General features: G+C 38.2%; 1 protein-coding gene across 1 annotated transcript; it reads right to left on the bottom strand.

The window, feature by feature from the left end:
• Positions 1 to 7,101: 7,101 nt before the first annotated feature.
• On the bottom strand, positions 7,102 to 7,410 carry LOC105945069 (60S ribosomal protein L35a-like). Its single transcript, XM_045139828.1, has one exon. The coding sequence runs from the start codon at positions 7,408 to 7,410 to the stop codon at positions 7,102 to 7,104; it is 309 nt and encodes a 102-aa protein (XP_044995763.1).
• Between the last annotated feature and the right edge of the window lie 7,576 nt (positions 7,411 to 14,986).

The raw sequence follows: 14,986 nt of genomic DNA, 5'->3' as shown, positions 1-14,986 counted from the left end.
TACTCTCAGAAGCCATAAGAAGCTTTAAGAGCACTTAGGAATTTTGATTTTCAGACTAGGGCTACTCAACAAGGTAAACCTATAAAAACATTACAAAGTCCCAAGAATCAGAACATTATTGAAAGATGAAAAGGAGACTGCAGATATATATTAAAGGAATCTGAGTGGGGTATTCACCTCACATTTGAAAGGGGCTGGGGAAGGGTTACCTATGTAACGTCATCTGGGCTCTGCTTCTGCTCTCTTAGTGGCTTACTTAGTGTAGGAAGTTTGCTTTTGTTTTTCAGATTTGGACTTTCTACAAATTTAGTAACTGCTGTGGAGTGAGTAAATCTCTTCCAGTAGCTCTGACTATTATATAATATATTATACACACACACACACACACACACACACACACACACACACACACTTCCTTTGGAGGAAAATGCCTGAACCAATTTGAAACATATCGCCATTCCTGAACCAATCATTGTAGTCAGACCATAGCTCACTCTCTTTCAACTACTTATGTATTTCTCTCTTCTTCCTTTAATTTTTCCTACTTGCTTTATTTTTATATGTGAATTAATTTTATTTTTGACAATTTTATATGTGCATATAATGTACTTTGATGTACTTTTTCCTGCCACCATCTTCCTCCTGCTGACCCTTCTTCTAGTCCCACTTCTACTAAGTTGATGTCTCTTGTAAATGGCCTGATGAGTTTCATTAGGGCTGTTGGCTCTTACTGGCTTTCCTGCTCTGTGTTTTATTGCTTCCTTGTTTTCAGTGCGGTGGGGGAGGCTCAATTCAGGGCCTTGAGCAGGCTTGAACAGTATGATAAGCTATAGCACAAGCCCACAACACTAAGCACTCTTTTTCTTTATTTCATTTATTGACTGTTTGATAAAATACGTGTATTTTGATCATATTCACCTCTAATTTCTCTTGTCTCCTCCCCCTTCTGTGGAACCCCTTCTTTTCCAAAGTAGGCCTTCTTCTGCTTTGATGCCTTTTTGTGACCAGCTCAGTTTTGACCAGATGTTGGTTACCTGTCCATCCCTATGGGAGATGGCAGGCAATCCAACTTAGATTGTAGGTACATGAACTTCTCTTTAAATATCTCCTTTTATTCTTTATCACTATCTACCATATTTCACCCAAGACATTGGGTATTGGTCGTAACAAATAATTTTGGAGTTGATTGGTCAATTCAGCTGTAGAAATGTTCAAATCAATATGCATAGGAAACCTATTCCAAGAAGATGCTAAATAGGCCATGTATATTAAAATGGTGTTCAGGAGAGAACTATGAGCTAAAGACATAATATTGAGAATTCTAACTTTATTTTTTAATATTTTTATTTATTTATTTGAGAGAGAGTGAGAGAAAATTAATACGGGCACACCAAGGCCTCTACCATTGCAAATGAACTCTAGATGTATACACCACTTTTTACATCTAGCTTTATGTGGGTACTAGAAATAGAACCCAGGCCTTTAGGCTTTGCAGGCAAGTGCCTTCAACCACTGATCCATCTCCCCAGCCGAATTTTCAGTTTAAATGCAATTCTTAAGGGATGGAAATCTGGATGAAATCATGAGGGGAAATATTGTAAATGTAAACAAGAAGTCTAGGAACAAATTCTTGAAATACTTCAATGGTTAGTGTTTTAGGGGACATAAGGGGGAAGCAGAAAAACAGACTGAGAACAGGTTACCCAATAGAAAATTGGGCTGAGTGAGGGAAGCCTTTTAGAAGGAGAAAGGAGCATCAGATGTGCTATATGCTGCTTACAGGACCAATTAAGGTATATTTGGCAATGTGCAGGTCATTGATGTCCTGAATAAGAATGATATGAATGGAATAAAGAATGCCAAACTCATTACAATGAATGCAAGACAGAATAGGAAAGAAAGTTGTGTAGGAGTCTAGAATATAGATTTTCTTCCCCTTTCATAAGTAAAGAGAAATACAGCATGTTTGTGAGCTGACAGGGATGTATATTATATACAAATGTATATACATAATTTATAGATATAAGTTAATTTATATATATGTGTATATACAAATTTACATATAATAGGTATCATACTTAAGTATACCCCTTATAAGTATAATGTGGAGTGATTTGTGCTAAATTTAATATTTTAGGGCTAGTGATAGCTCAGTGGTAGGTTGCTTACCTGACATTACACATTGCTCACAATAATAAAACTTAACCCAATTGTTATAATGTTTTTCCCTCTTAAATTTGTAGGATAGCATGCAAAAGCAAGAGGAGGATTTTATGAAGTCTAGAACTGAATCAATCCAGCATCTGAACACAATTAGACAGGTACACTTGAAGTTCATGCAGGTATGTTGCACATGGTAATATTATACTTGTAGTTTATACATTTTAAAGTAAGCTAATTTCCATTTAGAATTATTTCTGGATGATATAATGAGTATATCTCCAGAATTATAATGGTTTTGAGGGAATTGTTGAAGAAAAGAAATTATAAGTTGGGAATTTTACTTCAAATGTACTTATCCTGCTTTGTAGTTTTGTTACTACTTTAGTTATTGTTTTCTGATTGAGAACAGAAAACCTATACATTATTTCTGGACAGCTATTTGTATCCCCAGTATTTTTTCAATAGAAAGGTATTAAGTAGCTGGGAAGATGGCTCTACAGCGAAGAGCCTTTTCTGAACAAGCATGAGGACCTGAATTCACTTCCCAGCACACACACAAAAAGTTGGGTGTGGCTACACCCAGCCTTTCACCCCATTGCTGAGTAGGGTAGAGAGGTCAGAATCAGTGGGGCTTGTGGGTCAGCAAATTCCACTGAAAAACTGTAAGCTCCATGTTCAATGAGTGACTATTTTTCAAGGAAATAAGACAGACTATCCATAGAGGAGGATGCTCAAAGTTCTCCACCGGGTTACAAATGTGAGCTGGGGCATGAGCAACCTTATACATGCAGCACATGTACCTATACCCTATACCATACTCCTCCCTCCCTCCCTCCCCCCATCTCTCTCTCTCTCTCTCTCTCTCTCTCTCTCTCTCTCTCTCTCACACACACACACACACACACACACACATCCAAAAAGAAAGTAATTGAAACTGACATTATTCATTATTGTATAATTTTTTTGTTTCTCAATGTATTACAGTATTTTAGAATCATTATCAGTACAGTGAGTAAAAAATGACATTTTGGCAAATTATAATCCTATAGATAGACTCAAATAGAATAGTTGAGTATGAAAAATTTTTTGACTGAGAATAATCTAATGAAACTTGGACTTGGAGAAAAACAGCAAGCTCCGGTAGTAGTAGAAACTCACCTCAAATGAGCATGGTGGAAGAGGGATGGAGCAGAACAGCTGATACTCTGTTCCAGTCACTGAGGCGAGTGCATGGGATGACAGAAAGGCACCTGCATGCTCATACAGCATGACACATGCATATGCATACATGTGTGTGCATACACACACACACACACACACACACACACACACACACCACATTACCTGCACACAAGCAAAAAATAAAAAGTAAAGGACTCATCATCTTACTCTTAATATTCCCTGAGGACAGTTTGTTAACTGAGGTGAAGGATTGTTACGTACTTGACACTGTTCTTCTTAATGTTATCACTGTGTGTTACCATTCACCATAGGAATTGGAGTGAAGTTTGTTATTCTTCCTTGTCCTCATTTTTTCATATTAAGTATTACTAGATTCGCTAAGCTTTCCTTCTGCAGTGGTTCATTATTCCTTTCTTTTCATTCCTACTGCTATTAGCACTGGTTCATACTTTGCCTATACTATTAAATGTCCTCACACCCTTTCCTTGAACAATGAAACATCTTAACTCATATTTCTGCTGTTTTGTCCATCCTGCACATGTCTACCCTGTTGCCTTTCATAAACACCCTTTTGTCCTGACAATTTATCAGTGGATTTCCATTCTAAATTCGTAGGTCTTTAATATACTCCATGACATGAGTCTCTTTTTAATCTTTTCTTTCCATTAAAACCATCTCTCGCCAGGTGTGGTGGTGCACACCTTTTAATCCCAGCACTCTGGAAGCAGAGGTAGGAGGATTGTTGTGAGTTTGAGGCCAGCCTGAGACTACATAATCACCCTGGGCTACAGCAAGAATCTACCCCCTCCCAAAAAAAAAAAAAAAACAGGGCTGGAGAGATGGCTTAGCAGTAAAGGTGTTTGCCTACAAAGCCAAAGGACATCGGTTCGATTCCCAGGACCCACTTATGTCAGATGCACAAGATGGCACATGGGTCTGGAGTTCATTTGCAGTGAGTGAAATCCCTGGTGCACCCATTCTCTGTCTCTCTCTCTTTCTCTCCCCCTATGTCTTTCTCTGAAATAAAATATATTTTAAAGAGAAATTTAAAAAAAGCCCTCTCTCTACACAACTGCTTTTTCTGAGTCCACTGACTGTGTACTTTAATGTTTTGATTATACCCTTCCCAATTTCTTTTGACTTACTGAAAATCTTTCCCTATGCCAAATAAACCAAAATTATCCTTTATTTTCTACTAAATAGCAACAGGAACTGACATTTCCATTCATGTCATAAGGTTTTGTGTTATTTCATTTACAAGTTTCTTTTCCTCACTTGAAATAAGGGTGAAATCATGTCATAATTTTTTAAACTTTATTCACCACACTTAACATAGTATTTATACATTGGACACAGAAGAATGACTAGTAATATTTAGGATGATGTAGTCACGTTTGCATTGCTGGTAGAAACCACCCAACCAAGAGCAGCTTATGGGGGAAAAAATGAGGTTTATTTTGGCTTACAAGCTCAAGGGGGAAGCTCCATGATGGCAGGGAAAACGATGGCATGATCAGAGGGTGGACATCACCCCCTGGCCCACATAAAGTAGACCATAGCAACCGGAAAGTGTGCCAAACACTGGCAAGGGGAAACTGGCTATAATACCCATAAGCCCATCTCCAACAACACACGCCCTCCAGGAGGCATTAATTCCCAAATATCCATCAACTGAGTAACCTAGCATTCAGAACATCTAAATTTATGGGAGATGCCTGAATCAAGCCACCACATTCCACCTTTGGCCCCCATAAACTGATAACCATCCATGATGTAAAATGCAATGCATTTAGTCCATCTTTAAAAGTCCCTAAACTTCTTATCAATTCTAATGATGTTCATACATCCCCAAGTCCAAGTTTTTAAACTGAGACATAATACCAAAAAATCCTCCAAAAAACCATAATGGCATAGAGTAAATTTTCACACTGCAAAAGATGGCATTGGGCATAGCAAAGAAACATTCAACCAATACAAGATTTAAGACAACCAGGGAAAACATCAAACTCTGTAGCTTCAAGTCCAACAACTCTAGCTAGCGGCAAATCTCCAAGTCCAATAATTCTAACCAGCAACAAGTCTCTGGCATTCCAATTCCACCCCTCCAGCTAGGCTACTCACAGTCCTGGAAAACTTCATCGGGGCTGGCAGCTTTCCTCAGCAGCCATCTCATGGTCCCAACATCTCCACTGGGTCTCCACTCTATCCTGCAGTTCATCCTCATGGCCCCATGGGGTTTCCATGCAGGCATCTAGCAAACCTGCTTCACAATCCCCATGGCCAATTCCAGAACACAAGACCGTGTTGCAAACACAATGATCCTCCCTTTCCTGCATTTCTTATACTCCACAATACCAGGTAAGGTGCCAGTTTCTTAATCCAGGGGAGGATAAAGCAGACTTTTAAAAATAGGACATGTCTTAAACACTCAGGCCTCTTCAAAAGAGTCTACATTCTTATTCTTGCCTCAGTACAGCTCAGCCAGCCAATCTCAAAAGTTGTAATCTCTAAACTGTGGCAGAATGGGCAGCAGTTCACCTAAAGAGTTTTCTTTCTGTGACATATCCCTCTGCTCAAACCAGTTCATTTCTACTCAAAGCAACCATGCACAACTTCTCAGGACACGGGCATAACATCAAGTTTCTCACACAAACTGCTAGCCCACGCCAAGCAAAGCTCTCTTTCACCCTCATTAGCCAAACATCACAGTCCATGGTTCTTACTGCATTTAGGACTTTCAACTCTGACCAAAATAGTCCATCAAGCTGTACTTACAGCACTGCAAGGTATCTCATTGGCCAGGGTTAGAGGCATTAATTCCCAAATCTCCATCAGCTAGGAACCTAGCACTCAGAACATCTAAGTTTATGGGGGAAACCTGAATCAAACTACCACATAGGAATAGAAAATATGTACAATTAATTTTTGCTGGGTTTGGTGGCACAAGCATTCAATGCCAGCATTCTAGAAGCTATGGCAGGATGATACAAATTTGGAGGCTACCCTAGGCTACATGGTGAAACCTTGTCTTAAAAAAAAAGGACAAGGTATGGTGAGATTGCTTATCAGTGAAAGGCTGGCTTGTGCTAAGCCTGCTCATCCAAGTTAGATTCCCCAGTACCCCTGTAAAACCAGATGCTCAAAAATGATGCATGCATGTGGAGCTTGTGCAAAGTGGCAAGAGGCAATGGAGTGCCCACATACTACTTTCTCTCTCTCTCTCTCTCTTTCTCTTCTTACAAATAAATGAATAGCAGTATTAAATTAAATAAGACAGGGCTGGAGAGATGGCTTAGCAGTTAAGTGCTTGCCTGTGAAGCCTAATGACCCTGGTTCGAGGCTCAAATCCCCAGGACCCACATTAGCCAGATGCACAATGGGGCGCATGCTTCTGGAGTTCATTTGCAGTGGCTGGAGGCCCTGCCGTGCCCATTCTCTCTCTCTCTCTATCTGCCTCTTTATCTCTCTGTCAGTTGCTCTCAAATAAATAAATAAAAATAACAAAAAAAATTAAAAAAATAAAACAGACAAAAATACTAAGCTGTGAATTTTTCTCCATAACTTGAAAAAAAGATCACATGCTACAGATCATTATATTCTCACTAGTGAATTCGTGCCACAGTGAATATTAGTCATCAATAAATACAGTGTCAAGCATTTTTTGTCCATTATGACCAAAACAGTTTTTTTTTTTTTACAAGAGCACAAGTACACTTTTATTTATTTACTTTTCTTAAATCCTTGAAGGGTACAGCATCACATGTATTCTGTGTCCAATGCCTTGGCAGGAAAGTTGCTTTGGAATTTGGCTTGAACCAGGCCACTATTTCCATGGGCCCAAGTTACCTTTCCCCAGATTACTCTTGTTTTATTAGGTTTTCCACGAGGAGCCATTGTATTGTTTTTTGCTTTGTACACATAAGCACTTCTCTTTCCCATGTAGAATTCAGTTTCATCTTGGGCATAAACATCTTTAATTTTAAGAATAGCCATGTGCTCCCTTTGGTTCCGGAGACTCCGCTTGTAACCAGCAAAAATGGCCTTGCACAAGAGCCTTCCAGACATATTTGCCTTTTAGATTCCTGCTCCCAATAGGCCTGCATGGGACCCAAGATGGAAGAAAAAAAGAGCCAAAAGTTTTTAGCCATTATTTTAAGCAATACATACTACTTTGTACCATGATTTGACTCATGCCTCCTATAACTAACTTCATTATAGTAGTAATATGGCTGTTCATGCATCACTTTGAATATTTTCTTACTTGGAATAAGTGAGGAGAATTGTCCGACTATTTTAAAATTACTACTTTTGAAAAAAGTTACAATTTAGAACCTGGGATGAAAAGTTGATTCTTATAACTGAACTAGTCTTTTGTGTTTTAGAGTTTGCAGAATTTGGAGGAAAGCAACAACATTCAACTTACTGATGCAGAGAGTGAACTTAAACAAGAAATTACAACATTCAAAGACAAAATTATGACAGATACTATATGTTATACTGCAAATTGTCAAGATAAGGATTAGTAGAAACACTGAAATATCTAATGGCATGTTTCAAAAACTTAACATCAAACATGTTTATTATTTCTCACCACTTGTTATTCTGATTCTTCTTTTAAAAAAGAATTTTAACTCAAGTAATACGATGTTATTACATCATTAGTTATAAGATATGACATTAGAGTAATCATTCCAGTTTAAATTATACCATCTTTAATCACAAGTTTAAGTACAAGATCCTACTTCCTGTTGGCTTCAAAATAAAATCTATCCAGTTAAATATAAGTTATTCCTGTATATCCAACTTTCAGATCTTTTATTATGATAGTGAATTTTTTTCAAATGCTGTTAATTAACTTTTCTCAATAAAGATAATTTAAATTCATTTTGGGGCATCAATCCTCTTTCTTCTGTCTCTAAAGATACAAGTATAGAAATTTACATTGGGTTAGTTTGGTTTGTTTTGTTTTGATTTTGAGACAGGTTCTCACCCTGTTGGCCAGACTGGTCTCCAACTCCTATGCTCAAGTGATTCTCACACCTCAGTCTCCCAAGTACTTGATACTATGTGCCAGTATAACTGCCTAACATTATTCATTTTTAAGAAAAAAAGCACAAACTAGTTTACATGTACATGCTTTTCTAAGTATACATACTATGTGAACAGAGCTATTCTAAAATATACCTATTCTATCAACATAAAATTCATTAAAAGAATGTAAGTTTATCAGGATATATTAAACTGCTAAAGTCATTAATGCAACTGAAAAGATAAATGAATATTAGATTTTTGATAAGGATTTCTGAATCTTTATATAACTTTTCATACCAGTTTCTAAATTGTAATTTTTTTCAAAAGTAGTAATTTTAAGCATAAAGAGATAGAAGAGTGACAAACAGAGAGAATTGGCAGAAGAGCTAAGGATCTAAACTTCCCATTCTGAAAGCTTGGCAGGCTTATTAAGCCAACTGATAATCAAATAGAGCAGAGAGGATTCTAGGTAAATAAAGACAAGCAGTTCTAGGAGACTATTGGGGCTTCCTTTTTGGCCACTCAACAAGTAACTGAATATTTGGGAACCTATTTTAAAAGTCTGCATCCACATTTGATCAATGCCTTATCTAGTTGTGTCTGTCTGTATTTGGCTTACAAACATAAGCTCAAACTGCTTAGAAAACTTGCATCTATATCTGCTTTTAAAAATCACTTTTTCAGGCCTGAAGAGATGGTTTAGTGGTTAAGGCACTTGCCTGCAAAGCCTAAGGACCCAGGTTAAATTCTCCAGGCCCCACATAAGCCAGATTCAAATGATGGCACATGCATCTGGAGTTCCTTTGCAGAGGCCCTGGTGTGTCCATTCTTTCTCTGTCTTTCCCTTTTTCTCAAATAAATAAATAAATAAATAAATATTTTTTAAGCTCACTTTGGGAAACCTCTGCCCTACACTAACACCATCTCCAAGATAAGAATTTCAATACTGAGCTATGCAAGTTATAGAGAAAGCCAGCATTGGACTCTTGTTGCATTTAACTGGTTACACTTTCTATCACAGCATTATTTCACATTGAGAATATATTAACTCAGTATGTGACATAAGACATTTAATGCTCACTGAAAACTTCCCAAATATATGGAGAGAATAGAGTGATTTGCTCTCTGTAGCTCTAACTTCTAAAATAGGATGCTATCCCATACATACCTTTGAAGGTATTTCACCTGAGAAAAATTCTCAAAATTTTCAAACCGGTTTTCCATTGTACACAGTACTATGAACTGACTTTCCTTTTTTTAACCATATATGAGGAGTTTGTTGCACCTTAGCTCACAGAAATCTGTCTTGTTTTCCATGAACATAGGGTGGGCCAAGACCTGGATTAATTACAGTTCTGTCAGATGGGTCTCACTAAATAGAAGCTTAAGTGGGTTCCTTTTACAACTTCCTGGCACGTGAGGCTGGCAGTCCACTGCAGTAAGAAGATGGTGATGATCTGAGCATGCAAGTGCCAACCATGACTATGGTGAATGCATTTGCAACAGGCCAGCAGGATGACTCTGGTCATGATCACCTGTGCCATGTAAACAGACTGCATTGTGCTGGAGAGTTTTCCCATTGGAACACTTGAAATGGAAATACTGATGCATGTTAAAATTTGCTAGGGTTTTATTTATTTGTGTATCTATTTGAGAGAAAAAGAAAGGGAGGGAGGGAGAGAAACAGAGAGAGAGAGAATGGGAACATCAGGGCCTCTTGCAGCTACAGAGGAACTCCAGACACATGGGCCACTTTGTGCATCTAGCTTTACATAGGTTCTGGAAAATCAAACTCAGGCCAGCAGGCTTCATAAGCACGCACTACTGGTCTGTCAGTCTGACTAAAAATGGCAGCTCCACGTCCAGAGAGAGACTTCATTTTAAGGACAATATTCATGAACAATATACACAACTTACTTTTTTTTAATAAACCACAACCCCTTATGGAATACCAACAACCCCACTGAAGAGTCCCCAACGGAATGGGGGTATGAATGAAGGAATAGAGGGCACCAACACAGGAATGTATGCATACGAAATATCTTGTTAATAAGAAAAAAAATATTTATTGGTTAGAGAGAGAGATAAAGAAAGAAGGGCCCAACAGAAACTCTGGCTGCTGCAAACAAACTCCAAACACCTGTGCCACCTAGTGCACCTGGCTTACGTGGGTTCTGGGGTATCCAACTTGTGTTCTTTGGCTTTGCAGGCAAGTGCCTTAACTGCTAAGCCATCCCTCCAGCCCCTAACTTTCTTCTCTATGCTGCATACATCTCTGCTGAATGCCCGCATTTGCACACATATGTGCATACACTAAACACACACACACCATAAAATACATACTACAAAAACACAAATGCAAAGAGAATATTGACATATGTGAACTTTATTGAATTGAATATGTATTGTATGAACACATTGCCTTATGGTCATATTCCCATTGGGTTATACTCTTAAGTTTCCTTCCCCCCATCCTATTCCAGTGGGGTGGTTTGTATTCACTCTGGGGTCATGAATGTACCACTCTACAGGGGAGAGAACAGTGCCTCACAATTCTTTCTACCCTGTGGATCTTACCTTCTTTCCACTCCCTCTTTCACAATAAATGAGCCTTGGAAGGCATATTTAATTGAAGTTTTCATTGAAGATAATAAACCATAAGTACATGAAATGATGTTTATAATAAATATATAACAATAATGAATGAAAGAGTAAATAAACATCACTGACTAGTTCTGTTATTTTGGAGAACAGTGGCTAATGTAGGAGGTAAGTGCTATGAAAACCCAATTTACAGTATTGTGTAGATATTTTACCAAGTTGAACCACTTCTTCCTGTTGAGAAGAGCAGAAATCAGGAAGTAAACCAAACTTACAAAGCTCAGGAAGGTTAGAAAGTTACAAGATTTTCAGGAACCCTCTCTAAGATTATAAAATCAGTAAATTGTTGCTGGGAAGTGTAGATGGCTAGAGGTTGTACGGGAAGTTCCTATGGTACAGATTTTGTGAGTTGTCACCATGCTGGAGTTGGATTCTCAGTGAAGCATTTGCTTTTGAATCACCCTTGGGCATATAAACAGCCCATCATCCATTTTTATTCTTATGAATAACTGAAATAAACTCACTGGTTTACTATACTACACTTGGGCGGAATCATCTCACTGCTTATCTAGAGTGAACGTGTTTTTAACCACACAGAGACAAAACAATCACACAAGAGTCAAAGAAAGAGCTTATACTCAAAGGATTTCCACCCTCAAGTTATGAATACAAGAGTGCCCTGGTAGGCTTCCTCCTTCCCCAGCATGAATGGGAACCATTATGATGAACTCAGAAAAAAAAAAAATTGCAAAATGGGTACTTGTCTCCCATATTTCCATACAGCTATGGTGTGGGAATGCTGCCAAATTCCAGCTGAGTGATAGCAATGTGTATGGGAAATACTAACATAAGATCCAGTCACTGGACAGTGAGCTGCAGTGAGTGCAGTGAGAGGCAGAGGAAAAGAAACATGAAATCAATCCCAGAGGGCCTGACAGGGGATATAACATGGCACCTCTGCAAGGTGTGGGACTCATATAGGCCAGTGGTGGCAACACCATGGTCTGGCGTCTGTGCTTACACAGAAGAAATGGTGGTGGAAGAAATTATCTTTTGACCTTGGGTTCTTTTTTATTTTCTTCTGGATATCAACCACATCCACATTCTGTTGAACATGTTGTTGTAGTAGAGAACATTCAGTCCCTCTGTTATTGGAAAGCAATTTCCCTGACCCAATTAACAGTTACAGCTTGCCTTCAATTTGGAGTCTCCTTATGCCACATCCAGTGTTAAGTATTCCATAACATTTTTCATTTTTTTTTTATCCAGCTACTCAAATTTTTAAACTATCATTTGTTTATAGTCTTCTTCACATGCTGGAATGTTAGATACATAAAGATAGTGTTATGGTTAAGGTAAATTTTAGGGTTAAAATGGCAAGTTAGGATCAACAAGGAAGATAAACAAGAGGGCTTGCAGCTGGGTATGGGATAGCCAGGCTGGCCAGGCAAGAAGGCCATGACTCTTGGAACAACAACAAAGCCAGTCAAGGTACACTCCAGCTGCCTCCCATGAAGCTGTCCATAGCTATGAGGATCATATGCAGGACATTGTTACCCATTCACATATTCTTACATCTACTACACCAAATTACAACAGACTAAATGGCTTCAAAGAAAGCCTCAATTTATTCCAGGAAGGAGACCACCCTACCTCTCAAGTGTTAAATATTAGATAATCGAGAAAAACTGTAGAATCAAGATGGCAGGGTCTATTTCTGATCAAAATGTCCCTTTGTGGATAACCATCCTTTAAGTTACAGTTAATTTGTCTCCACTATATCAAAAACTAAGGCACGAGGGCATTTCTTCACACATGATAACCAACGAAGGGTCTAAATCCCTGACAATTCAATGCCATTTTAATGTCACTCAGATTGTGGTTTGACACCCAGCACCTTTTGGGAAGATTGTGGGAGGAAATACCCTAAAAGGAAGATCTACTCGGTCATGATTTGGGGTAGGAAAATAGTTACATTACCTCATAAATATCCCACTCACCTCATGAATATTCATTTAAAAATTTTTAAGAATTCAGCTGAGAACCCACTAAGCTGCTCTCTGGCCCTCCAAACCACAGGTGGGACCGCTTCAATCTCTCTTTGCAGAGTTTGCTTTGCTGAGCTTTGCTTCTGCTGCTTTGCTAAGTAAACTGCTCAAACTGCCTGTCTCTTGATCGAAGTCATCCCTAGAAGAAGGACACAACACACCTCACAACAGCTCCAACAGTAGTGCATGTAAGGTTTTTTGTTTTTTTTTTTTTTAATTTTATTTATTTATTTGAGAGCGACAGACACAGAGAGAAAGACAGATAGAGGGAGAAAGAGAGAATGGGCGCGCCAGGGCTTCCAGCCTCTGCAAACAAACTCCAGACGCATGTGCCCCCTTGTGCATCTGGCTAACGTGGGATCTGGGGAACCGAGCCTCGAACCGGGGTCCTTAGGCTTCACAGGCAAGCGCTTGACCGCTAAGCCATCTCTCCAGCCCTGCATGTAAGGTTTTTGTTTATTACAACATCAAAAACTACTTAGACTACTGCTTGGTAGATGGATACCAGGGACAGATTTCTTCTTACTAACTTCAGTAAACGAATAGAGAAACAATGGTGCATAGCAGTAGTTAATTCATCATTGAATCACTAGCAATAAATTTTTTCATTATTGCGTTAATTGTTCACCTGCTTTTATTGATTAACATAGAAATAATTATATTTCATTATGATCTTTTCTAAATAAATTTTGTTTTATGTTTTCCTGCCCTTCCCCTTGTGCCCTTCTCCTGCCATAGCTTCCTTCCTACTTTCAAGCTGCATGTTTCCTATTATCCTCACTATCTTTTAAAAATATTTTCTTTTTTATTTATTTACAAACATAGAGTGAGGGAGAAAAAGAGAAAGAGAGAGAGAGAGAGAGAGAGAGAGTGGGTATGCCAAGGCATCTAGCCACTGCAAAATAAATACCATAAACATGCACCATCCTATGCTTCTGGATTTACATGGGTACTGAGGAATCAAACGTGTTCATTAGGCTTTGTATGTAAATGTATTACCCACTGAGAAATATCTCCAGCCCTTTTCACATTTTAAAAAGTAATTTATATATTTATTTGTAAGCAGAGAGAATGGGCATGCCGGGGCCTCCAGCCACTGCAAACAAACTCCAGATTTATGTGCCACTTTGTTCATCTGGACTTACATGAGTACTGGAGAATTGAACCTGGGCCATTAGGCTTTGCAGGCAAGTGTCCTAAGAGCTCAGCCATCTCCAACCATCACCACCTTTTCACTTCACCTCTTATTCCCCTTTTATGGTCTCCTATATCAGTATATAGAGTATATCCACTCTCATATCCCCTTATTTACATTATAAGCATACAAACATTAAAAGTTAGAATTTTCATATGATAAAGAAAATGAGATTTTTATATTTCTTGACCTCATTACCTAAATATACATTTTAATGCCCTCCATTACAAATTTCATAATTTCATTTTTCCTTATAGCTGAGTAAAATTCTATCATATATACTTGCCACATTTTCATTATCAGTTATCAAGTTCTGGTCATCTAGGTTGATTCTATTTCCTATCTATTGTGAATAGAAGAGCAATAAACATTGTTGTACAAGTTTCTCTAGGGTAGGACATTAATTCCTTTAGGTATATGCCCAGAAGTGGTAACACTGTAATATTGTAATTCAAATTTTAGATTTTTGAGAAACCTCCACACTTGCCTACATAGTGTCTGCTTTAGGTCATACTCCTACAATGGGGAATAGGAGGTTCCCTTCTCCCAACAATGATACTAACATTAATTTTCATTATGATAGCTATTCTGACCAGGCTGAGGCGAAAGCCCAAAGTAGTTTTAATTTGTATTTGTCCTAAAGCTAAGAATATTGAATTATTTATTTTAAATATCTGTTGGCCATTGGTGCTTTTTTTTTTTTATTTGATTTATTAGTTTTCTTTTCATCAAATACAGGCAGTTTGGTACTATTGTTTAGGCTCAT

The sequence above is a fragment of the Jaculus jaculus genome, chromosome X (assembly GCF_020740685.1).
Source record: "Jaculus jaculus isolate mJacJac1 chromosome X, mJacJac1.mat.Y.cur, whole genome shotgun sequence".
NCBI lineage: Eukaryota > Metazoa > Chordata > Mammalia > Rodentia > Dipodidae > Jaculus > Jaculus jaculus.
Note: the sequence above shows the minus strand (reverse complement) of the source record. Positions and strands in the feature narration are given on the sequence as shown.

Coding starts and splice junctions, on each gene's coding strand:
- LOC105945069 (XM_045139828.1), bottom strand. CDS start 7,410: ATGTCTGGAAGGCTCTTGTGCAAGGCCATTTTTGCTGGTTACAAGCGG.